This window comes from Sus scrofa, chromosome 1 (genome assembly GCF_054392235.1).
Source record: "Sus scrofa isolate SSC_HxYL_T2T_F1_AM1 chromosome 1, Sscrofa_HxYL_maternal_Yorkshire_Landrace_v2.0, whole genome shotgun sequence".
NCBI lineage: Eukaryota > Metazoa > Chordata > Mammalia > Artiodactyla > Suidae > Sus > Sus scrofa.
The window spans coordinates 148,083,860-148,108,842 of NC_139383.1; the positions used below are offsets into that span (position 1 = coordinate 148,083,860).

Below are 24,983 nucleotides of genomic sequence, written 5' to 3' on the forward strand. Positions count from 1 at the left end.
GAGTCGCACAGAGAACATTTTGTAGCAGAGTCCCTCAAGGTGCCACATGACAAATAAGCCAGAGCCAAGCTTCCGTCCCTGGAGTACCATGGACACATGGAGAAGATCTGAGATCCCCAGCAGAAAGCCCCATGGTCCATGTCTTCAAGGCTTTATCATTTTCTTCACCTGGGGTGTCCCTTGTAAGCACTCTGAAAGTTACTTTGATCTTCCTCACTGGGCACCCACTTAGCATTTGGAGAGTAGCTCTGACTCAAAATAATACTGAAGGGAATGGTTATGTAAAAAGCGCTCAGAAATGGGCTGCTGATAACATAAGCCAAAACGGAGATAAAATAGAATGCTAAGAGCTGGATGAAAATGTTACTAATCCAAATTTTCCACACAGACTACTGCAGTTTGAAGCCTTCCCCCAGGCCAGCTTGCCAGCCCTGCTCTGGAAGGTCGCCGAGACTGTCACCCGACAGGGGACACCTGGGTGGGTGATGCTGGGCAAGGGTACCCAGGCACCCAGCTGGCCTGGGGGGTGGGCAAGAAATGAAGGGTAACACAACTTGCAGGGTCTGGAGAGCTCTTGAAGGAGGCAGTGTACTGTAAACGTTCAAACACTTCTGGAAAATTGGGGCCATCTGCTGCCAAAGTCCAGCAGTTTGGAGACGGGCTGCAGTTGTTGTTGGGCAGGAAGCTGAGACTGAGGCAGGCAAGACGGCTTTGACCTGGCTTCCAGCCCGGTATCCTGAGCTAGGGCAGGGCCAGGCTCCTGGTCGGCCACTCCCCCACCCACCCCCTACCAGGTGCACCGCCTTTAAAGGGACAGGTCTCATTTACTCCAGCAGTTCCCACACCAGGCTAAGCGTAAGGACCTCCAGGGAAGATATAGAAAAGTCCGTACCCCAGAAGATTTGGAGTAGGGCAGTCATAGCTGCCAATCTCCAGAAGAGATTCTAATTGCCTGCTGGGTTTAGAGAAAAATAGCAGCATCAGAGAAAAGGACTCTGCTAGTTCGCAGGTGGAATCTGGACACCCTAAGCCTCCTGGACACCACGGAAATCTCCACCCATCGAGATGCCTATGGGAGTCTCTGTGGGACTTGGGAAAGGACAGAAAGGGACTGCCAGCCTGAGGATTGGGAGCATGCTGAGAAATGCTGGATGCTGGACAGCAACTCCTGGAGGTTACAGGCTCCCAGAGCGGCAGGAGGAGTGATGAGAACAGCAAAGGGACAGGTGCAGAAAAAGACCAGCCCACGAGACTGTTATCTAAACAGCATCTCCTCTACCACGGACTCCAGGAGGTGAGTTGATGGGAAACATGATATAGCTAACATTTATTGGGAGCCTACTATCTGCTAAGTGCTCTCAGCCATTTGTTACATAACTCTCATAACAACCCTATGCTGTGGAAGTGCAATTGTTTTTTCCCATTCTGCAGATTAGAAAACGGAGGCATCGAGAGACTATGTACATGTTCACAAGGTCAAACCAGGATGTGGCCCCACTGCACGGTATGGACAGCACTTCCATGCTGTGCTAAAAGGCCAAGAGAATTAAGTGGAAAGGAATACAGGGGCAAATATTTGGGAGAAAAGTATACATGAGGCCCTCAAAAGCGGAAAGCCGAGTACTATTCCAGACACTGTTGCCTTCCTGAAACAACTGGCTTATGGCTTCTGTGTTACATATTTAAAAAAAAAAAAACAACTTACTCTGCAAAGCTCAGCTCACTGCATACGCCACGAGACATAGGTACACCCTAGCTCAAGGCACCCAGTGAGGTTGTTTTCGTATCCCTTCCCAGCACCTTCCCCTCCCTGTGGGGCAGTCACATGTGGGCTCTGGGACGGCACTGGTGGAATGTGTTGCCAAGTTGCAGGAAGGGTAAGGGATGAGCATGCATTACATGGCACCTTCCACCTGAGGATCTCTGGGAACCTGAAGACGAGGAGGACAAACAAGCCTTTCTTTCACGTTGAAAAGGAATGAGGGCTTTGTGATCACTGGAAGAACATGGCCTGAACTCCCCACTGCTCGCTTCCGTCTCCAGCAGCAAGGGCACACTCTTCCTTTCAGCTGACAATTCCTACTTCTGGCCTTCTTGCCTTTTGCTTCACCTGGCAGGGTATCTGAGCTTAAAGAGCTGTAAGGTCTTGTTAAATAATGACTTTGCTTGGCAAGTGACTTTGCTGATGAAGACAGGAGGAACTTATAATTATAAAAAAAGATGGATTGGGCTAATTGCAATAAGGTTCATTTCCCCTTTCTAATAAATATTTACCATCCAATGTTTATAACTTTAATGTTTGGACTCTCTTGAAATGCTTTATTGAATTAAAAACATCACATTACCATTGGCTAAAAGAGGAGACAGCTATATTTGCCAGTAACTTCTGCAACAAATGCCAGCTATTGATGCCAATTTTTTTTTTTTTTTCTTTTGGTAGTTCATATTTCCACAGACAGCTTTGAGCCTTATAATACCGGCATTCTGCAGACAGACAGAGATGCAATGCTGGTGGTGTGGGGATCTCCAGGGCCCTAGAAATGAAAATGGACTGTATTTTAATTTTTCTTCACTCTCTGGTATGCAAATGTTTACAAAGGCAGAAATATTTCAAGCTAGGCTGCTCCCAAAGCAATGGTAGGAATGTTTTTCCAAAGTTACTTTCCCTACACCTTAGAGTAAGGAAATGGCTCTTAATTTTGATTGGTCTCAAAACGGCTATGAGCTGTGAATGCCAAAAGAAGAACGCACAGAGAAGTCCAATCAGAAAGAGGTTCTGTATTGGAAATTCCACCTAAAGAGGAGTAATGGTCACAGAAGGCCAGCACTTCCTTCAAGGGGCAAAAGTTGATTGGCCATCACCTAACACCAAGCACCTGGCCTTGGGCTCTGAGGCATGTGGTGAAGCCTGTGAACCCTGTCTCAGAGTAATATTTGTCAACACATCATTATAGAATATGTAAGATTAGCAATGAAACGATTAAATTCAAATATAATTCAAGGAGTTCCTGTCGTGGCACAGTGGTTAACGAATCCGACTAGGAACCATGAGGTTGCGGGTTCGGTCCCTGCCCTTGCTCAGTGGGTTAACGATCCGGCGTTGCCGTGAGCTGTGGTATAGGTTGCAGACGCGGCTCGGATCCTGCGTTGCTGTGGCTCTGGCGTAGGCTGGCAGCTACAGTTCCGATTTGACCCCTAGCCTGGGAACCTCCATATGCCGTGGAAGCGGCCCAAGAAATGGCAAAAAGACAAAACAAAAAACAAAAAACAAACAAACAAACAAAAAATATAATTCAAAATACAAATCTGTAATATAGTGATACATGTGTTTCCTTGTCAACACATTACATGAGAAGATCTGGCCCTCAGTCTAAAAACTGCTGTAATTCTGAAGCAGTGGTGAGTATAAATGATAATTTGAAATAGCTGCTCCAACTGTCATGCCGTATGAAAAATACCTGTGACTCCTAATCGTGAGACAGTTACATGTACCACTGAGTTTGCGGCAGCTTATTGCCGACTCTCATGATGGAAGGGAATATTCATGTCGATTACAGGTGGAAGGAAAATAAAGATGTGATCTTTCTCCTATCTCCGTTCACTAATTCTCTGAGCTCTATCTGCAGACTCTAGGTGTCAGAACCCCTGCTTTTACACAACAAAGATGCATCCAAAAGAAACGTGATTGCAAGGCCACAGCCTCCACCTTCTGTCAAGCGTAAGACTTTGGTCCTCGTAAGAGGCAGGAGAAAAATGAAAACTGCCCTCCAGCAGTCACGGTGGTTAGTATCTTTCTCCAAATGTACTCTATCCAGTTTCGTTTCTTCTTTTCTTCATGGTCTGTATTGCAGAAGAAGAGAAAATGTTCAAGTCCTAGAGCACCGATGTGCTTTGTGGTTTTATCCCCTTGGCAGCATCTACGTTCTGTTACACTTCATTATTATTTTCTCTTCATAGAAATTTTCAAGACAAGAGATTCACATGCACGTGCACCCCCCCCCCTTGCCTCATGACTGTGCTTTTCCAAGCTCCCCCCAAAGGCCCTAAACAGCAATGCAAGCTGAGCGGCCAGCCAGGGAAATTCTCCTTGGGGACATAGAGCTAGGACTTGGGAACATGGAGAGAGTCCCAACTGCCATGCATGAACGTGGTTTTGAAGAGATGCCACCTGATTTTTGTAGTTGAAATGCCTTCACGATGTTCACTCCCCTAAAACTCCTGGCAGGAGTGTTTTCTTTCTGTTTCATGGCATCTAGTAGGCAGGTTTTTGTTTTTGTTTTTTTTCTTCCTAGAAGGGTGATTTAGAGAATTCTGTGGAGAACCCGGCATTATAGTTCCTTCTGACCTTGAGATACCACACATCACTGGTGTGATTATTCTTGTGAAGAACTGGACAACTGTCACTGTCCATTTAGGATACAGGATGGGCGCTGGGGCCGTATAGAGACCTGCACCTAAATGGAATATGCCACGGACCCTAGTAAAATGTAAATTGCATCCATTCCTTAGGAGAATGGAGTATAAATGACTAACATAGATTAGCAATCCATCCTAACACAATCTACTTCTTTTAACTTTCTTTTTAGGGCCTTACCTGCAGCATATCAAAGTTCCTGGGCCAAGAGTTGAATTAGAGCTGCAGCTGAGGCCTACACCACAGCCAGAGCAACGCTGGATCTGAGCCACATCTGTGACCTACACTGCAGCCTGTGGCAATGCTAGATCCTTAACCCACTGAGCGAGGCCAGGGATTGAACGTGCATCCTCATGGATACTAGTCAGATTCTTAACCCGTTGAGTCACAACAGAAATTCCCACAATCTATTTCTAATGCTTAAGGAATCACAGGTGTCAACAATGTATGATCACATTTTATTTCCTTTGTTGCCTTAGAAGCTATACCAGTTCCATTGTGTTATTTATTGGTTGAGTTACTGTTATTTATTTATTTTTTTGTCAGAGTCTTGCATATATTCTTTGGACCAGCAGGGCAAAGAAGACGAGGAATATGAAGATAATTGATAGGTTTTTGTTTTGTTTTAGGGCCTCACCTGCAGCATATGGAAGTTCCCAGGCTAGGGGCTGAATTAGCTGCAGCTGCCTGCCTACACCACAGCCACAGCCATGCCTGATCTGAGCTGCATCTGCAACCTATACTGTAGCTTGCAGCAGTGCTAGATCCTTAAGCCACTGAGCAAGACCAGGGATCAAAGCTGCATCCTCATGGATACTGGTTGGATTCTTAACCCGCTGAGCCACAACAGGAACTCTCTGAGTTACTGTTAATATTATACATCTTTAACACATCACAGTCTGTCTTTACATGAAATTATTCCACGTCGAGTACAGTACAGAAACCTTACACTAGTATATACTGCTCTTTCTCCTTTTCTGGCCTTTGTGTGGATATCATCTGCCCTTACAAATGTAGCAAACCCTGCACTTCTGGGTTAGTTTCCCACGGCAAATATGCAGGACTTTCTTACTGCCACGGGAACAAATTACCACATACTTAGCAGCTTAAAATAACACACATTTATTACCTTGTATATTATAGATCTGGAGCTTAGAGGTATAATAGCAGTCTCACTGGGCTTACGTCAAGGTTTCAGCAAGGCCAGTTCATTCTGGAGGCTCTGAGGGGAGAATCTGTTTCCCTGCCCTGTCCTTTCCAACTTCTTGAGCCTGCCCGAGTCTTGGCCCAGGGCCCCCTACCTTGCATCACTCCAACCTCTCACTTCTATTGTCTCACCTACTACCCATCCTGATCTCCTGCCTCTCTCTTAGTACAGACCTCTTTGATTGCATCAGGTCCATCCAGAAATTCCAAGAAATGCACTGTCTCAAAATTCCTAACTTAACTATACTTGGAAGGTGGCTTTTACTATATAAGGTGAAGCCTGCAGGTTCTGGGGATTAAGACATGGACATTTACCATAATTCTATTCTTATTTTTTTGTCCAACAGTTGTTTAAATGGTCAATGATTTTTTTTTTTTTTTTTTGAGGAGGGGCCACCCCTGTGGCATATGGAAGTTCCAGCGTAAGGGGTCAGATTGGAGCTGTAGCTGCCAGCCTATTTCACAGCCACAGCAATGCAGGATCTGAGCTGTGTCTGTGACCCACACCACAGCTCACAGTGGTGTTGGATCCTTAATCCACTGAGCGAGGCCAGGGATCGTACCTGCATCCTCATGGATACTAGTCAGGTTCGTAACCCGGTAAGCTGCAAAAGGAACTCTGATGATCTTTTAAAGACATCTGAATATACTTAAATATATTGTGTATTTACCCACATAGTTACTGCTCCTGGGAATCTTCATTTCTTTATATAAGAGTTCCATATTTCCACATACCATCATTTTTTTTTCTTCCTGAAAGACAGTCTTTAATATTTCTTATAGCATGGGTCTGTCGGTGATGAATTTTTTTTCAGCCTTTGTATGTCAGAAAAACTCTATTTCACCATCCTTTTTGAAAGAGATTTTTGCTGGGTGTAAAATTTTAAGGTGGCAGGCTTTTCTTCTTTCAGTGCTTTAAAGATGCTTTTTCAGTCTTTTTGCTTGCATTGTTTCCAGTGAGAAATAAACTTATTCCTACATTTGTTTATCTCTACATAACTTGTCTTTTTTCCTCTGGCTCTTTTTTTATTTCATTTTTTTCCTTTTTAGCCACCCCTGAAGCATGTGGAAGTTCCCAGACCAGAGAGCGAATCTGAGCCATGGCTGCAAACTATGCCACAGCTGCAGAAACACTGGATCCTTAACCCACTGAGCCAGGCTTCGGATTGAATTAGTACCGCCACAGAGACAAGCTGGATGATTAACTCACTGTGCCACAGTGGGAACTCCTCCTCTGGCTCTTTTAAGATCCTCTCTTCATCACTACTTTTAAGCCATTTGATCATTATCAGCTTTGGTCTAGATTTCTTCATGTTTCTTGGGGTTGAGCTTCTTGGATATGTGGACTTGTGGTTTTCAGCAAATTCGGAAAAAAATTCAGCCATTATTTCTTCAAATATGATTTCAGCTCTCTCTCTCTCCTCTCCTTCAGGGCAGCCATCCCACCTTAGGTCACCTGAAGTCCCACAGTGCTTGTTGTTTTCAGTCTTTTTTCTCTTTGTGTCTCACTTTGGACAGTTTTGATTGCTTTGTCTTCAGCACTTATCTCTTCTACAACCTCTCATTTGCCAGCAATCTCAGGCAGCATATTTTTCATCTTAGATGTTGTTTTCATTCCTAGAAGTCCCACCTAGATCTTTTCCATATCTTCCATATCTCTATTTAACATGTTCAATTTTTCTGCTACCTTCTTAAATATGGAATATGGTTATAATTACTGCTTTAATGCCTTTGTCTACTAATTCTATCACCTAGGTCATTTCTAGGTCAGTTTTTGTTGTTGTTGTTGTTGTTTTTAATTTTTTAGCTGCCCCCACAGCATACAGAAGTTCCAGGGCTAAGGACTGAACCTGAGCTGGAGATTGAACCAGTGCCTCCACGGAGACAAGCTGGATTATTAACCCACTGCACCACAGTGGGAACTCTACTAGGTCAGTTTTGATGGATTTCTCTCCTCATTATGGATGGATTTCCCTGCTCCTTTGAAGGCCTGGTAATTTTTTATTTGATGCTGGACAAATAATTTTTTGTTTTTTTGAGTGCTGGTTTTGTATTTTCTTAAATGTTTCTTAGCTCTGTTCTAAGACTTGGCTAAGTTACTTGGAAACAGTTTGATCCTTTCAGATTTTGCTTTTCAGTTTTATTGGGTGGGGCCAGATGAGCACTTGATGTGGGCCTGGTTTTGCCAGACTACTGATGCAACACCCTTCTTGTACTCTACCTGATGCCCATGTGAGCCCTGGAGATGGCTCCCTCTAACATTTTCAGGTGGTTCATCTCTGGGCCTTGGGTGGTTTTCTCACACACATGCATTTCGCAGTTCTAAGCGGAAGATTTGTACAGATTTCTGAGATTCTCTCTCCGTAAATATCTTTCTTCTATGGCTCTTTTATCTATGAATTCTAGCTGCCTCTGCCTCCCTGTACTTCTGGCTTTGTTTCTTCAACTCAAGAAGACTGCTGCTTCTTCAGAGCCCTCCCTCCCCATGACACACCTGGAGCCCACCCAGGCAGTTGGCCAGGACAATCAGAAATCTCAAGTCATTTGTTTCACATCTCCCAAGAATCACAGTCCTTCCTTGCTTGATGAACTTCATTGTTTCATATATTTCACTTGATTGCTTTCTTAGTTGCTTCAGGTGGGAAAGTAAATCTGGTCCCTGATCCTCCATCTCAGCCAGAGGCAGATGTCAGGATAAGACATGCAAAGGCAATGTTGGGCCCATAATCATCTCATGACTTGATATCCATTTCAATCCTCAAGGGCATTAAAGAATAATGATGGTTATAAAGATCCATTTGGCATTGGATTATAAGATTCTTCTGGTTGGTTCTGGTTATCTCTGGCTACCAAAAGGGTAAACATTTTATACAACGCTTAATTTTTTATGGCCCTGAGTTCAGTACAGAAAAATGCTGATCCTGGAGATCTACACAGATCAGTTCTGCGCCCCCACAGATGGGAGCCACTGTGTTATCCAGAAAGGTAAAAGCAACACACATAAGAGTATCAGCTCAAGTTACTGGGTGCTTACTCTGTGAGAGACCCAGTTCTTAGCACCCTATGTGTATTAGTGCACAAGGAGTCTCAGATTTTACCAATGAGGGAGCTAATGCACAGAGAGAAAGCTGGCCCACTAGGAACTAGTCTGTAGGACATTCTGGGAGGAAGCCACAGGAGAGCTTTGTAGGAACCCTAGCAAGACAGTTGACAGAGTCTTAGGTATCTGTTGGTGAGCCAGATGGTAAAATGTGAATTTAGACTTAGAGAGCCAAGGGTTTCCTCCTCATCTGCAAGCTTGTCCATCAGTGCTTGGGTGAAGTCACGTAAGAACTTAATTTTACTGTTAGGGTCATGAACAGATCTCTGAGCAACACATACTAGTTAAGTACCTAATATGTGCCAGGCACTGGCCAAGGCAGGCAGAAACATTAGTAACCAAAAGCAAGATAGCTGCCCTGGAAGGGTTTATAATGGAGAAGATGGAGATTATCAAAACGATAGTCATGTAAACAAGTAAATTGTAGCACATGTTCAAAGACAATAAGTTTATGAAAGCTGGGTTTTCCCTTACGGGATCAGGAGATCTGGGTGCTACAAGGCTGGGGAGAGGAGGGTTATCAGATGGAAATTTTAAATAGCGTGATCAGGGTAGGCCTCCTTGAGAAGGTTACTTCTGAAACAAACCAACAAACAAAAAAGCTCCCAAAAATGATGGAGTTAGTCACATGGACAACTGAGAGAAGAGCATCCAGATAGAGGAAACGCCAGTGGGAAGCAGAGTATGTGCCCACCAGGGCATCAAGGAAGAGAAGGGAGGCAAGGAGAATCGGAACAGAGTAGGAGAGAGGGGTGAAAAGGGGATGAGGACAAGGGGGGAGGGAGAGGGCTCATCCCAGCACTGGAGTCAGTTACGGGGAAGGAGGAGGAACAGTACAACACGTGTGTCTCTTGTTATACTGAACATCAACAGAAACACAGACCTGTAAAAGCACAAAGGAGCAAAGTGATGATCAAACGAGCTTTAGACTCCCATGGTGCCTGGGTGAGAGTCTGACGTGGGTGCCGGGCTCAGGGCAGCATTCCCCGAGTCCTGGGTCCCAGCTGACATCTGCCTCTCCTCTCCAGCATCACCTCTTTGGCATCCGTATGACATTTTCTCCAGCACAAGAAGCTACCGCCACCTATTAGATTTGCACAGAAGGAAGCACCACCAGCCTTGCAAGCAGGATGCTCACAGCAGCTGAGGCTGGTGCCAAGTCAGCCATGCCCGTGGATGCTCCTCCACGCCCCTAAGGGGTCACTCCTGCCAGGACTGCGGGAGGAAAACTCAGACTCTGATTTAGTGCTGGTGTAAAGCTCAAGGAAAAGGTAAGCGGGAAAGCATACTTTGTGCTTCCTGATGAGCTAGGAATAAATGTTCAGCTGTACTGTAACTCACAAAACAAAAAAGCTCTCCCTGTGTAGAGTCATATTTTGAGCTTCTAGGGAAAAGAGAGGAACCCAGCTGAGCTGATCACCTGTGGACCTCTCACTGTTCTCTTCAAACAAAAGGATGCTAATGAAAGAAAAGAAAATGTCAGGTCACCTTCCTCTCCTTTGGAGTCTATCTTTGAATGATCAGAACCTGACTTTTCTCCCTCTGTAATACTCACATCTGGGCTTGGTCCCCAGCCTACCTTTTTCTGGCTGAGTGACCTTGGTCCATTACCCAGCCTCTCTTGGCCTCTGTTTTCTGATCTGTTAAGTGGGGTTCAAAGGAGGACGGCAGCCAGGGCTTCATGTGACAGCGCATGGAAGGAGTCTAGCGGAGGGGATCATGAGCCCCCAATACCTGTGCTCCCTCCTTCCAGTGGCCCGCACCAAACTGGTGTGCAACAGTTGTTCCTACAAAGCAATGGCTGCCACCCTCTGGAAGGAGGCATCCTCCATCTATCTCCCACCACAGTCAAGCCTGCCCTCCATGGGGCCAGCTCAGCTTAGTCTGCCAGCCAGGGAGGACTCCACAGTGGGTAGAGTGGGTGCTTGTGTCCACTGACTCAGCTTGGGGCTCTCCTCTTCTCCACCCTTGGTGCCTGGGGTGCTCCTACTCTTCCCGAATGCTCAGCATCCTCCCCTGAGGTACCACACACATGGATCTCCTGCTGTCACCACACCATCAAAGGACCTCTGAAACCTGCCCTCTCTGACAGTCCTGTGCCATCATGTGCTGTAAGGGACTGAAGGCTGGGCAGGCAGACAGGGAGCCTCTTGGCCAGCATACGGTACTTGAAGGAGAGGGTCCATGGTCAAGCCTTAGAGGTCAAGGTTGATGGTGAGGGTAAGACATCATGGCAGGCTGTGGGGAATGATGGGATCCTAGGCTTATCCTACCTCCCCCTCAGAAGTCCTTCAACCCTGCCATGGCTGAGGATGTGAGGCCTGGAAGGGACCCTGGCTGGTACCTCTGAAGGGGAATGGGTGATGAATATTGGGGAGAACCCTGTGGATAAATGCCCTGTGAGGAAATAGCCAGCAGAGAGGCCAGCCTGCTTGTGAGACACTGCCCTTTTCAGCACCCCCGGACAAAGGTAGGCAATACCCCACCTGCAGATTCCACCTTGATTTCCTGAACCAGTTCACATAGCCTGGAAACACTCAAGAGGCAGCTTCCTACCTCCGAGTCCAGGCTGACCTATTCTGCTGGCCAGGATCCCAGGGTCTCATCCTGAAGGCACAGTCCTGGTCTTCGAGCCCACCCAGCCTCCAGGCTGCCTCCGGGGGATGAGCTGCTGTGCTGAGCTCCAGGCCAGCTGCCGTGGAGTGGCCCTGCAGCTTACACCTCACTGGCTGGTTCTCCCACCCCTAGGAAACACAGGCTCTGGACTGCAACTTCAGTCCTGACTCCAACTGCCAGGTGGACCACAGGCTGCCCTGGATGTCTCCTGGGGCCACAGCAGGGAGATTGTCCTGCCCAGGTCTCAGAAGGCAGGTGCCTCTTAGCACATTCATCCTCAGAAGTGACCAAGCTGTCTGCAGCACGGTGAGGAGGTGCCTGCTCTGGGGCTGAACAGATTTGAATCAAGTCCTTGTTCTACTTACCTACTAACCAAGCCATTTTGAACCATCAGAACCTCTGAGGCTTGGTGTTAGCACCTGTATCCTGGGGAGAATAACTTCGGGAGTCCACGTTGAGGGTTAACTGGGATCAGGTACGTTGGAAGCTTTAGAGCAAAACGTGGGCACTGCTCAGGGAATGGCAACATTTTAATGGGGTTACTACCTCTCTTATCACATGATCAATTTATTATTTGTTAAAATGTTCTCAGCATGACCCTTTCCAATGTTGGGCAGCTGTTATTTCTTCTATATCTCTGCAGGGTTTGATATCAGGTGACATTATATCACTTCCAAGAAAGATAGATTATTTTATTTTCCCTATTGTCTTAAGGTTTTCAGGTTAAGACATTAGAGAAGGAAAGAAGGAAGGAAGGAGGGAGGGAAGGAGAGAAGGAAGAAAGACCTTTGGATTAAAAACAAAACAAATAACACATTAGGCTGTTGGTGTCAGTAGTAATTCTGAATCATCCCCTGGCCAAACTTCCTGTGTGTGGGGGCTGGGTATGTATGCGTGTGTATGTGTGTGCTTTTCTCCAGAGACCCGATGCAGATGCACAAGAGGTATAGGTATAAGCATGTGCATAACATCTGATTCAACATGTGTGCGTGTGTCTGTGAACATAACATGCATGTGGAGCATAACCACCCATATCCTGTAGCAGAAGCCAGGTGCTCCTTCCTCCCAAGGCCACTTACCTCCAGGTTTCTACAGAAGGTGGCATTGGTGCCAAATAGGATCTGGCACTGCTCGTTGGCGCTGTAGTGCATGCCCGGCAGCTTGTGCGGGAGGCGCACAGCATGCTGGCTCCTGGGATCTGTGACCAGCAAACAGGTGCTGACTTTGGACCTGAAAAAGCCAAGAGATGAGCAGGCCTACAAGTGGACCACCTGGGGTTTTTGCTCTGATTTGTCAGTCACCAAGAAGGAGGAAGTTATTTATGGGGAGAGATGGGCCAGGCATGGACACATGGACTGCACTTTTTACTCTTTCTCCATATGGCTGAACGCAGATCTTTACTCTGAAGGCCACGTGGGCTGGGCAACTAGAAAGGGCCTGGGAATATTCACCCAAAGGGCTAGTGTACTTTTTTGGCAGGTGGTGGGGGGTGGCAGTCTCAGAGCTTTCTTGGATGAAAATGCTTTTGCAATAGAGTCCCTTGATATTTTCCTAGCATATAGCCTTAGCAAGAGTCACTATGAATATCGAAAAAAAAAAAAAAAGGATTTGGGGTTGTTTTGCTTAATTTTAAATAAAAGTGCTTGGAGTCCCATCGTAGCTCAATGGTTAATGAATCCGACTAGGAACCATGAGGTTGCGGGTTCAATCCTTGACCTTGCTCAGTGGGTTAAGGATCCGGCATTGCTGTGAGCTATGGTGTAGGTCACAGACACGGCTCGGCTCCCATGTTGCTGTGGCTCTGGCGTAGGCCTGTGGCTACAGCTCTGATTAGACCCCTAGCCTGGGAACCTCCATATGCTGCAGGAGCGGCCCCCAAAAAGGCAAAAAGACAAAAATACATACATACATACATAAATATATAAATGTATGTGCTTATCTACAATCCTATAGATTCTCCTGGAGAGCCATGTCAGGCTGTGGCCACTGGCTGGGTCAGGTGACTACACCTCCCTGCTGGCCGTGACAGGTGGCTAACAGATGCCCTGCTGTGGACATCAGGATTTCAACCAGGATGGAAATGTTCAGAGCTGTTGAGAACAGCTCTGAAAAACTACCTGGGGGTTGTGAGGCAGTGGCTCCATTAGGAGGTTAAATACTTGAATGCTTTTATTTTTTAATTCCTGAAACAAGGCAGATGGTAGTAAAAAGAACACCCAGCCTCTTGCCAAGATTCTTGAAGAAAAGAGTTGCACATGTGCATGCAAGTACACCCAGGCTGACGCTTGTTCCCCTCCCCTGGGCTCAAACACACCATGCATTTGAACAAAGGGAATGGGACCTGGACTGTGCATGTAAGCGGATAAAGACACACTGATTTCCCTGATGCTTCAGGTAAAATAAAATAATGTCAAGGGGCTTCCAACATTTCATTATGATGTGGTGAGAACAGGTACTTGGTAGGAAACAGACCACATTAAAACTAACAAGTCCATGTTTAAGGCCTGTGTACCACTAAATTTTCTGAGCCACAGGGAAGATTCTGGAAGAAGACCCAAAAAGAGGACAAAAAACCAGAGTAGTGCCCAGGCTGCTACTCCCTGAATTCAGTGGACATTTGATTATAAAAAGCTCACTGAGCCCCTTCAGTCTCCATGGGGTGAAGAGATGTTATAATTAACCAGTGAAGCAATCAGGCTCTGTCCATCAATTCCATGAGTCTAACCTTGAGGGCTTGCCACCAAGGGACCCGCATTGTACATGAGCACAGACTCTGTCTGACAAAGGTCTGACATCAGATGGCCAGTTCTTCCACAGAAATCTGAGAGTAGAGTGATGCAGACACATTCTGGAAAGAAAGTGGCTATGAGATAAACCCACCCTGGCTCCACACAGGAGGGAGGTGAGCAAGCCCTCTGCCCCAGCAAATGGACTTCTATCATAGGAAGCATCCTGGGTGCTGAGGAAATGCCCTGTTCCACAGCGGCCAAGGGGTGCCGCCAAGGCCACCTCTACTCACGGTCAAAATGATGCAGAGAAATGAAATGAAACCTTTTCAAGAGCTGGTCACTGCACTGCCATTTCCCCTGATGAGCATTTATGATCCTCGGCTGGGTGCCCAACTTCAGACCAGAAAGAAGCGAACCTTGGAGGAAGCTAGGTCAGCTGAGAATTCGAAGAGCTTCACTGCTGCTCACACCGGTGGACACTCCCCACATTGTGTCCTTAGGAAGTATGGTCACCCTCACTATGGTACTGACTGTACGGAATGACTCAAGGACTTACTTGAGGAAGTTTTCAAGGTCATCTCGACTGCAGGAGGACCAGGAGAGGTCGCTAGGGTTCCGGCCTTTCACCCACTCTCCCGACATGATGTGAGACCTGCCAGCGCAGGAGGAGTGGTCGTCGTCATGGTTCATCCCCAAGCTGCCCAAGGGAGGGGGGAGAAGGACACATTACAGGCTTTGTACCTCCAGGTCTAGGCTGTAGCACATGATGTCAGCCTAGACCAATTCTTTTTTTTTTTTTTTTCTTTTTAAGGCTGCACCTGCAGCGTATGGCAGTTCCCAGGCCAGGGGTCAAACTGGAGCTGCAGCTGAGGTCCACACCATAGCCACCGCAACACCAGATCTGAACTGCATCTGCAACCCATACTGCAGCTTACAGCAATGCTGAATCCTTAACCCACTGAGGCTAGGGATCAAACCTACATCCTCACAGAGATAACGTTGGGTCCTTAACCTGCTGAGCTGCAGTGGGAACTACTAGACCAAGTCCTAAACACAAAAGGTGACTCAGTTGACACCTGGTCCTCTGCTTTCTCTCAGAGTAGACCAGCAGGTCCCATCTTACAGAGGAAGAGGTGAGAACTTGCTTGTTTAGTGGATGGACATTGATTGAGCATGTAACAGATACTAAGAGCATTCACTCAACAAATAGATAATGAATGAATGAACAAACTGTATTAACCATGACATATAGTTCTTCTGATGGCGTTCCCACACTAAAATATCCTAGTACTAATGGTCTACGTGTTTTATTGCCTGGAGAGAAGGCAGTATGCCAAGGGCTGGTGGGAACCAACCAAGACTTTGACTTGTGAAAACTCATGAACGATGATGGCTTTTCATTCATGTCATCGCACCTGGGTCCACCAAGATCATGCCTGTTACCCTCCCCAGTTTTACCTGCAAGACACCGGGATGCTGGCCTAGATGTGGGCGGCCAGCAGGAAGGGGAGCTGAACAGTGCTCTTAGTTCACACATACACTGTCAGTGGGGGAAGCTGAGATGCAGAACGCATGAAGTCAGATGGTCTGGTTTGCTGACCCATGATTTCCAGGGGAGACTCACGATGTACAAGTGTTGCTCACTCTCTGTCAGCAGCTCCATGGAAAACTCACAGACCTTCATTCATGCAAAAATATTTATAAGAGGTTTCCTGAGTGCCAGCAATGTACAAAAAAGAGAAGGTACTGTGTGTACATGTGCCATCCCTGACCTCAAGTCAGCCTGGGTGGAGATAGACACAAAACGGAGACAATTATGCCCAGAAGGTCTGCCTGTGACTCTGGAACCCTTTATCCTAGTTTTCCTCTTACGCCACTGACCATCCTTCATCACGTTCCCTGCATTCATGCCCTGCACACCCCAGGCCACTCCATGCTCCTGCAGAGGAGCGGATCAGCTGGTGCCATCCTACCACAGGTACAACACGGTTTGGCACCCATGCTCCTCCCGCTGGTAGCCCTCCCTCAACCATCCATACATGCCCAGTGGAGGGTATGCTTACCAAGAGTCAAATGCATTTATTCTCCAACCTATTTATAGTTAATCCCCGTTTTTGTTTTTGTTTTTTTCTTTTTGTGTTTTAGGGCTGCACTTGCAGCATATGGAGTTTCCCAGGCTAGGGGTCAAATTGGAGCTGTAGCCGCTGGCCTACACCACAGCCACAGCAACACCAGATCCTTAACCCATGGATCAAGGCCAGGGGTCGAACCTGCAACCTCAACAATGCTAGTCAGATCTGTTTCCGCTGTGCCACGACGGGAACTCCCAGTTAATCCTTCTTAATTCAATTAATACACGTAGCTACACGTTGTATTAATCAATGTAATACGTGAATGAAAGTAAAATTGTTTTGGGGAATACCAATTTAGCTAGTAGCTAAAACAGGCTACTACCAAACTGGATGTGGGCAAAACAACTGCAAAGAAACAGAAGCAAAAAAAAAAAAAAAAAAATCATAAAAATTTGTCCTCCAGACTGCTTCATTAGGGTCTCTCAAGTTCTGCTGAATCTAAAAGAAAAAAATTCAAACTGATGGCATTGCAGTTGTGGTCTGTGGGAGAAAGGTGCCATGGATGTCCAATGGCTTCCCTCAAAAAAAGGTTTTTGAGGCGCTCCCATCATGGCTCAGAAGAAACGAATCTGACTAGTATCCATGAGGATGTAGGTTAGATCCCTGGTCTCACTCAGTGGTTAAGGATCTGGTGTTGCCATGAGCTATGGTGTAGGTCGCAGATGTGGTTTGGATCTGGCTATGGGGAAGACTGGCAGCTGAAGCTCCAATTTGACCCCTAGTCTGTGAACCTCCATATGCCAAGGGTGCAGCCCTAAAAAGATACACAGACACACAGACACACACACACACACGCATGCATGTATGCAAAAGAGGCTTTTGAGAGAGTTACTGTTGTGGCGCAGCAAAAACAAATCCGTGAGGATGCAGGTTTGATCTCTGGCCTCACTCAGTGGCTTAAGGATTCAGCGTTTCCATGAGCTGTGGTGTAGGTCATAGATGTGACTCAGATCCCACGTTGCTGTGGCTGTGGTGTAGGCCAGCAGCTGTAGCTTACATTCGACCCCTAGTCTGGGAACTTCCATATGCTCAGGGTGCGGACCTGAAAAAGAAAAGAAAAAAGAAAAAAAAAAAAAAAGGCTTTTGCTCCTACCACAAAATTGGCAGAAAAAAAAAAGTTTTCATGGTTTAGGTTAAATCAAAATGAACCTAAGAATGTAAGTAAAATTTCTCATGTTTCCCCACTTGAACCAGTTTTCTGGTCCATTGGCCAGTTGACTGACTATTCTATGGTCCTGTCAGGAGAGAAGGCTTCTGCAGGCCTACATGTTTGTGGCCACCCTTCCTCTCAATCCAGACCACTCCTGCCAAACTCCCCCTGGAATATGCTGGCTCCCAGGACTTCCCAGGGCCTCATCAAGGTTCTTCCAGAGCAGCTTTCCAGCCCAGCCTGTCCATTAGCAGCCAGCACAGAGCAAGTACTCTGTAATATTTATTGAATGGATCAGCTATTTAATGTAGAAGAAAGCATCCAAAAATCAGAGGATCCAAATCTGTGATAAGTGTGCTGGTTCTAGGGTGGCAGCAGCTTGCTCAACAGAACAATGGAAACTATCTCTGAGGAGATGCAGTCTTGCTCTCTTGCCTGGATGTCAGGGATCCACCCGCTTAGGGTTAAAGATCAAAGGGATTAACAGATACATCTGACCAATGGGAATGGCTTTTCATTGTCATTACTCAGTTTACTTTTTTTCCTGTTAGCTACACTGTATCTGCACCTCTATCTGTACTTATGCCTGTATCTGTACCTCTGTCTGTATCTTTACCTGTATCTGTACCTCTGTCTGTATCTGTACCTGTATCTGTATCTGTACCTCTATTTATATCTGTACTTTTATCTGTAACTCTACCTGTACCCGCATCTGTATCTGTGCCTATACCTGTATCGGTACCTCTATTTGTATCTGTACCTGTATCTGTACTTATACCCATATCTGTACCTCTATCTATACCTGTACATTTACCTGTATCTGTATCTATCTCTTCATTTCAGGAAAGATAGGAACTGACTGGTTCTTCCACTGCCTGGAGGAAAGGGATATTAAAAGTCACTTAAATTCAATTTAAGCTTTGATTTGATAACTGAAATAAAACCAGTGATAGAGTTTTCAAATGGATAGATCTGAAAATTTTGATGACTTTCAGGGAACTCTGCTGTATGTGTAAAAGTTACAGAAATACAAGGTTTCATGAAAAAAGTGGCTCTGACCTCCATTCCTAAGGACACACAATGCTGTGTGTAAGCACAGCACGGGGAGCAGGTCAAACTTTGTCATGGCCGATGTGGAGAATCTGGCCCCAAGGAGATCAACACAAGATCCCAGGCCACCTCCCACTGAGCCAGGCTGGGACGTCTTCAGCAGCCACCTCATTCTCTTTGTTACTGGGAAAAACCACAATCAGAGGAGACCAAAGCCCTGACAGAATGGCCTCACCAGGTATGGAGGAACCTATCACTTGTAACCACTTTCCATTTTTCTCAATGTTTCTCTAGCGGTCAAGCCGCTTATAAGACACATCAGAGACATACACAGAAATCCTCAGGAAAGCTGAGTGCACCCTCAACAGCTAAAAGCCCGCAGGGTGTTAGGTTATAGCTTCATTCCTCCAGCCCTCAAGAAGGACTTCCCTTAGGAATGCACCAGTCAGCAGATTGGCCAAAAGTGTGATTCTTGGGTTTCTGGAGCTTGTCTCTAATATAGCCCCTTGATCTGATTTAAAACGTTCAAATGCTCACTAAGTGCCTCATAAATTTACAGTCTGATGAACTAGCATTGGGGTGGGAGGCTTAGTAAGGTGAGGTCTACATAAACTACGGTTTATGCTATTTTTAGTTTAATTGGCAGCTCACTTGACTGAACAATGCGTGTTACTTTAGGTTTATGTCTGTGGTAGCACTACATTTCAGCAAAACATGGAGCATTCTGCATGCATAGTAATCTTAACATTAAGTGGCTGAGATTAAGGACACAGATGGGCCTCACGTCACATGTGGCCCAGATTTATCAGACACAATAAGAACTTAAAGGCCTCCAATAGATTTAATCTTAAAACAAAAGAACGCATTGCTTCGTGTATTTGCCTCAGGAAATAATGACCTACCCCACGTGAGGGTTCTGAAAGGCAGTGCTCCACTCATCTTAGCTTCACCCCAAACCCTGGAAGGCATGGGAGATGCTAGCCGGAACATGTGCCATTTGGGAAGCTCCCGTTTTATGTGGCTCTGAGACTGTATGTCTGTCTCCCAGACACTTTGGAGTTTTGATGTCAGGTTTGTGAACCAGGTCTGTCCCTCCTCAAAGTACTCTTGGCTGGGTCTGTGAAATGAACATGGTGGCAGGGGATGAAAAAAATCCTAGAAACAGCTCCTTTGGTGCAGCCTCTCTAGTTGGGGGTGGGAGGGCTGGTGGCCCGAACCTACTTAGGTAGCCCTGGGGGTGCATTGCCTGCCAACTCCTTTCCAATAAATGTTTACTGACTTTGCAGTAAAAGGAATGGCCCATGGCAGTTTCTAGGAAATGGTAAGCCGATTTCTCTTAGTTACTGTTAATTAACATCAGAATAATTAACAGGCTAGCATTACACCAGGAAAGAAATTCTCCACTGCTGCTCCTTTGTGCCAAGAACCAGACTGTTCCCTCAATCTGCAGTGGCTCAGAAACTTTACTTACAAGTCGTAAAAATCACTAGGACTACCAGGCAGCACTCATTTATACAGACTGAACCATGGGGTTCATTGTCATGATCATCAATAACCCCATTTATAGGGAACACAGAATTAAGATTCCCTCACCATGGAGAAGTTTTTGCTTCTATACAGGAAAATGAGCCCACCAGCTTGCAGGGATTCAGTAACGTTGTAACTAAAAAATAGGGTCTCCAACACCAATATGTACAGGACTGAATCGCTAATGAGTAAATGAGAACACATACAGTGTTGGTGTTAAGTTCGTTTTGTTATAGTGGGTAACATTACAGCAGGCAAAGACTGAGAGGGCACATTAGAGTATATACAGTCTCTCTTAGCTAACCAGAGTGCTGAAATCACAAAAGCACTCACATTCTTGGGTTTATATGGGATTTTTTTTTTTTTTTTTTTTTGGCCTTGCCTACAGATGTGGAAGTTCCTGAGCCAGGAATCAAACCCATGCCACAACAGCAACCTGGGCCACAGCAGTGACAACACCATGTCCTTAACCCACTGAGACATATACATGAGATTTCGATGTCAGGCATAGGAGTTAGGTCTGGCCTTCCCTCAAAGAAGTCTTGCCTGGGTTGCATGTGTATGTATATAAATACAGGTGTGTTTGGAGATTCCACTGTGGCTCAGCGGACCAAGGACACAAGATTGTCTCTGTGAGGATGTGGATTTGATCCCTGGCCTTGCTCAGTGGGTTAAGGATCCAGCATTGCTGGATCCAGTGTAGGTCACAGCTGCAGCTCTGATTTGACCCCTGGCCTGGGAACTTCCATATGCCGCAAATGTGGCCATAAAAAGAAAATTAAAAAAAAAAAATATATATATATATATACAAGTGCACACACAAACACACATGATCCATTCCAAATGGGTTTTAAATTTTCGATTTAACAACAATGTAATTAATTTGGATGAGAGATAGATGAAGAGTGAAATAAATAAAAAAGAAAACAAAGCCTGGGCCATTCTATCCCCTACTCTGGTTAATGAGTGCATACATTTGCATATATATGCGCACAGGCGACCCTGAGAGAAGTGAGAGAGTTGGGCGTCTCACCTTCTCTCGGGGTCTGAGAGCCTCTCTCTATGAACACAGACAGCATCATGCCGAGGGTGACTCTGGTGTTGCACGATACACATTTTTCTATGCAACCAGGGCACGAGGTGTGGAGCTCTGATATGTGAAGTTTATTGTTTTATTTTGTTTTTTGTCTTTTGAGGGCCTCACATGCAACATGTTGGAAGTTCCCAGGCGAGGGGTCGAAACAGAGTTGCAACTGCTGTCCTACACCACAGTCACAGCAACGTGGGATCCCAGACACGTCTGTGACCTACACCACAGCTTATAGCAATGCTGAATCCTTTAATCCACTAAGCAAGGCCAGGGATCAAACCCCAGTCCTCATGGATACTAGTCAGGTTCATTACCACTGAGCCATGACGGGATCTCCTTGATATGTGAAGTTTAAATTTCATCTGATGCTCAGAGAAACAGTGTCTGGTGTTTGATGTGGACCTTTCTGAGTGATTTTCAAAGATAATCTTGATGAACTATTTTTACTCTTAACCCTTATTTTAGAATCTAACTCTACAAGATGCAGTACCACCAGGCTGTTATTTTGCCCAAGGGTTTTCCTCTATATCACTGCTGTGTCTCTACGGCATCCGGATGGAACAAGGACAGGAGCGGCCGTGTCATTTCCCTCCTTCTTGATGAGCACCTTCAGGGGATATAAAACCGGAGTCATATGTTTGAGGTCACCCACCAAGGTTAAGTCTCCAGAACCATCTTTCTGGGCCACGTGGACAACAGCAGCCACCACGCCCCTCACAGCTGGGGCTTCTCCTCCTGCTCCATCCCCACCCCACTCTGCTTGGACACCTGCATACACAGCAACTGGCTCCAAGCCCCAGCCACTCTCCAATTATCTAATAGTTTTGATGAAAATATATAAACAGTCAAAGAGAATGGTATGATCCCCTTTTCAAATAGCAGAGCACTGTCTTTGAAAGAACCTGGCTTGGCCTCAAGACGGACCTGGGTGGGAATTCCACCTCTGCCACTTGAAAGGGCAGCTTCGCACTCTGAGCCTCCACTTCCTCATCTATGACTGATCAGGGATCATGACACGAACCATCATTCATTCATTCAACAAACATGAATCAAAGCTTTTATACCACCAGACACTTTTCTAGGTGCTAGCACAGGCCAGACTCCTGCTTTTGCAGACTTTACATTCTGAAGGAATAGAGATGCGGGAAAACAGACCCCGAGTGCCTGACAGAGATGAGGGCCTTGCTTCCGCTAAGCACACACCTGAGTAAAGGAATGCTGGCTGCCCCCAAGCTGCAAACCCAGGTGCCCTCGGAGAGCTGCAAGGCAACCAGGAAAGTGGGAAGGGAAGGGAGGTTCATGGCAAATTGAACAGTTTCTGCCCTAATATATGCCTTTAAATTCCATTTCTTTTCTGCAATGAACAGATCATGGCTGTGCTGTCAGATCTGGGGCCAAGGACCCATGAGCAGAAGCTTCATGGAAACCTGAGAAGCCCAACTACTTTTGGCAGGTGGGCATCCTGCTCAGGGAAACAGCAAAGGATAATCCTCAATGACCACTGGTCAATACCATGTGTCGTCTCCATAGGAAGAAGGTGATGATGGTGGCCTGTGGCATAGCCTCCTGTTTCCACACCTCAGCAGCAGATCTAGGTTTGAAGGCAGCAGGCCAAACACTTGCTCAGCTCCCTGTGCCTTCAGCATCCTGGGTTTGGTAAAAGCCTGAGGGACATGGGCTGAAGCTGGGTCATCTCACTGAAAAGCCATGTTCTGACCTGAAGATCTCCTCCTGCTCATCAGCTTCTGTGGCTCTGGTCTGGCTTCCACATGACAAAGGTGGTCCTTACACAGTTGAGACTATCCTGATGTCCCCCCTCCACCCCCCTGCTCTACCAGCTCTCAGAGTGTAACTGAGCAGGACCCTATGGAGTCTTCCCAGGACAGGCCCTTCCCTGGTATCCTCTGCTTTTGCTCTTTTCCGAAGTATACATGTATCTTGTTGGAGGTTTACAGGAACAGCTTGACCTGACTTCTGTGGACAGCTATAAGAATAAATCATTTCTGCACCAAGAAATTTGCAACAACCAACCACACCCCTCCTTCACCTTGCCTTTAGAAATGCTTTGCAATTTTGGTTATGCAAGTTCAGGATATTTTAGAGGCATGAGCCACCCATCTCCTTGCATGGCCCTGCAACAAACCTTTCACTGCTCCAAACTATGACCTTTCAGTTTGTTTCGCTTCACTGTACATCTGGCACATGGACTTGCACTAACAAAAGCAGGGCTGCACATGGCTGTGAAGCATACGTACACCTAGCACACAACAGGCCTGCTGCATACAGAAGAAAGGATACCTTTGGCATCCTCTCCCAACCTCCTCATCAGCATGTATCATCAGCATGAGGGGTTGGTCTCCAACATGAACTGTGAACGAACCAAGCAACCTTTCCTTGGGATGCTCCCAGCTGCTTCCTACAATGTCCCCACCACCCGAAGCATCCCATGAGCTCCAGTGCATGCCAATATGTTATCAACTTTCATAGACTTGAAGGCAAATGAGGCTTGAAAGTTCTACTAAAAAAAAAAAAAAAAGAAATCCATAAAGCCATGTTGACTTCTGACCTGGGAAAATAGTCTACCAAAGAAGGGAGGGGGTGTCTGAAGCTGTTTCCATGGACAAATTCCAAAGAGGTTTAGAATGATGCTTATATTGATAAAATGAAGAAATGGCCTCCCAAGGTGAGTGATTATTTTGGAGGCGACAATATTGATGAAAAGGGTGAAGGGTGTTAAGAAAAAGCTCTGCCTCTGACAAGGCAAGTAAAGGGAGTGGAAGGAAGAAGCCAGTTCCTCTTCTTTCCTTTCCTTAGTCTTTGTTGTTGTTGTTCCAGAATTATCTCAGGTATTTTGAGAAATTGACTCTTCCCAATGATTTTGGTTTGTCAAGTTTCATAAGAAGTCCTTTTAGTTTAGGATTGTGCTGAATAAATTGATTAATTTGGGGAGAGGGGCAATCACTGAAGTTTTGAGTCTTGCCATCCTGGGACATTAGGGCACCTTTTCCTTTTCTCAGGCTTTCTTCAATGATCTTTGGCAACAAGTTGTAGCTTCCATCATCAAGGTCTTCCTTTTCTTATTAGAAGCATTCCTGGGTATTCCACATCTTTGGCTGAAGTTGTAAGCGAGGTCTGCTTTTATTCTTCAGTGACTATTACTGCCTGTCCATAAGAAAAGCACACCACTGGTATGTTGGTCTTGGTGAACGTTCACTGGTTCCAAGAGTTTGTCAGATGATTCTCTCATAATATGTAGATAATGACTACTTTGTCTTGTCCCCTTCAATTTTTTTTTGGTCTTTTTGTCTTTTCTAGGGCCCCATCTGTGGCATATGAAGGCTCCCAGGCTAGGGGTCTAATGGAGCTGTAGCCACTGGCCTATACCAGAGCCACAGCAATGCCAGATCCGAGCCGCATCTGCAACCTACACCACAGCTCACGGCAACACCGGATCCTTAATCCTCTCAGCGAGGTCAGGGATCGAACCCACAACCTCATGGTTCCTAGTCAGATTCCTTTCTGCTGTGTCATGACGGGAACTCCCCCTTCAATGTTTATAGCTCATTTCTTGCCTTATGAAGTTTGATGGACTTCCAAAACAATGCAAAATATTAAAACGTGAACACTTTGATGCTGCCCACTCCCAACTAATAGAAATGTTACTAATATGTGCACACTCAATACATCAGCTCGAGATTGCTTGCAGGTAGGTAAACTTGGTCAGCTTAAGGGCACTTTCTTCTAAATCATCAATTTCAGAGGCTCTTCTTGATACACTTCAAAGTAAACACTAAAGACAGTTTGACGTAGTAGACAAAGTGATGGCCCAAAAAGACAGAGGCCAAGGTGGATGCTAAAGACCTGCCCCAGTTATTTTGGGAGCTGAGGCAAAGCTCCTAATTCTTCAGGCCTGTTGTACTAGCTGGGAAGGGAGGGGCTTGAACCAGATGGTTTTCCATTTCAAAGGTT

General features: G+C 46.0%; 1 protein-coding gene and 1 long non-coding RNA gene across 12 annotated transcripts in view; one reads left to right on the forward strand and one right to left on the reverse strand.

Annotated features, from left to right (window-relative positions):
* Positions 1–24,983, reverse strand: part of ADAMTS17 (ADAM metallopeptidase with thrombospondin type 1 motif 17) — a 387,154-nt gene that overhangs the window by 149,905 nt on the left and 212,266 nt on the right. For all 9 annotated transcript variants that reach the window (XM_084975992.1, XM_021098456.2, XM_021098449.2 and 6 more), the window contains 2 exons: positions 14,622–14,762; positions 12,416–12,566 (listed from right to left, as the gene is read on the reverse strand). In XM_084975992.1, the coding sequence (XP_084832118.1) occupies positions 12,416–12,566; positions 14,622–14,755 (285 nt within the window). In that variant the 5' untranslated portion in view covers positions 14,756–14,762. The remainder of the gene's footprint in view (positions 1–12,415; positions 12,567–14,621; positions 14,763–24,983) is intronic.
* Positions 816–23,554, forward strand: LOC146406422 (uncharacterized). Of its 3 annotated transcripts, none has more exons than XR_014815300.1 (4): positions 816–1,294; positions 3,627–7,551; positions 9,749–9,991; positions 21,480–23,554. It is a non-coding gene; the product is annotated as an uncharacterized LOC146406422 (long non-coding RNA). The 3 variants fall into 3 exon arrangements; XR_014815302.1 differs by having other exon boundaries at positions 3,627–3,782; XR_014815301.1 differs by lacking the exon at positions 21,480–23,554 and having other exon boundaries at positions 3,627–3,782; positions 9,749–12,988.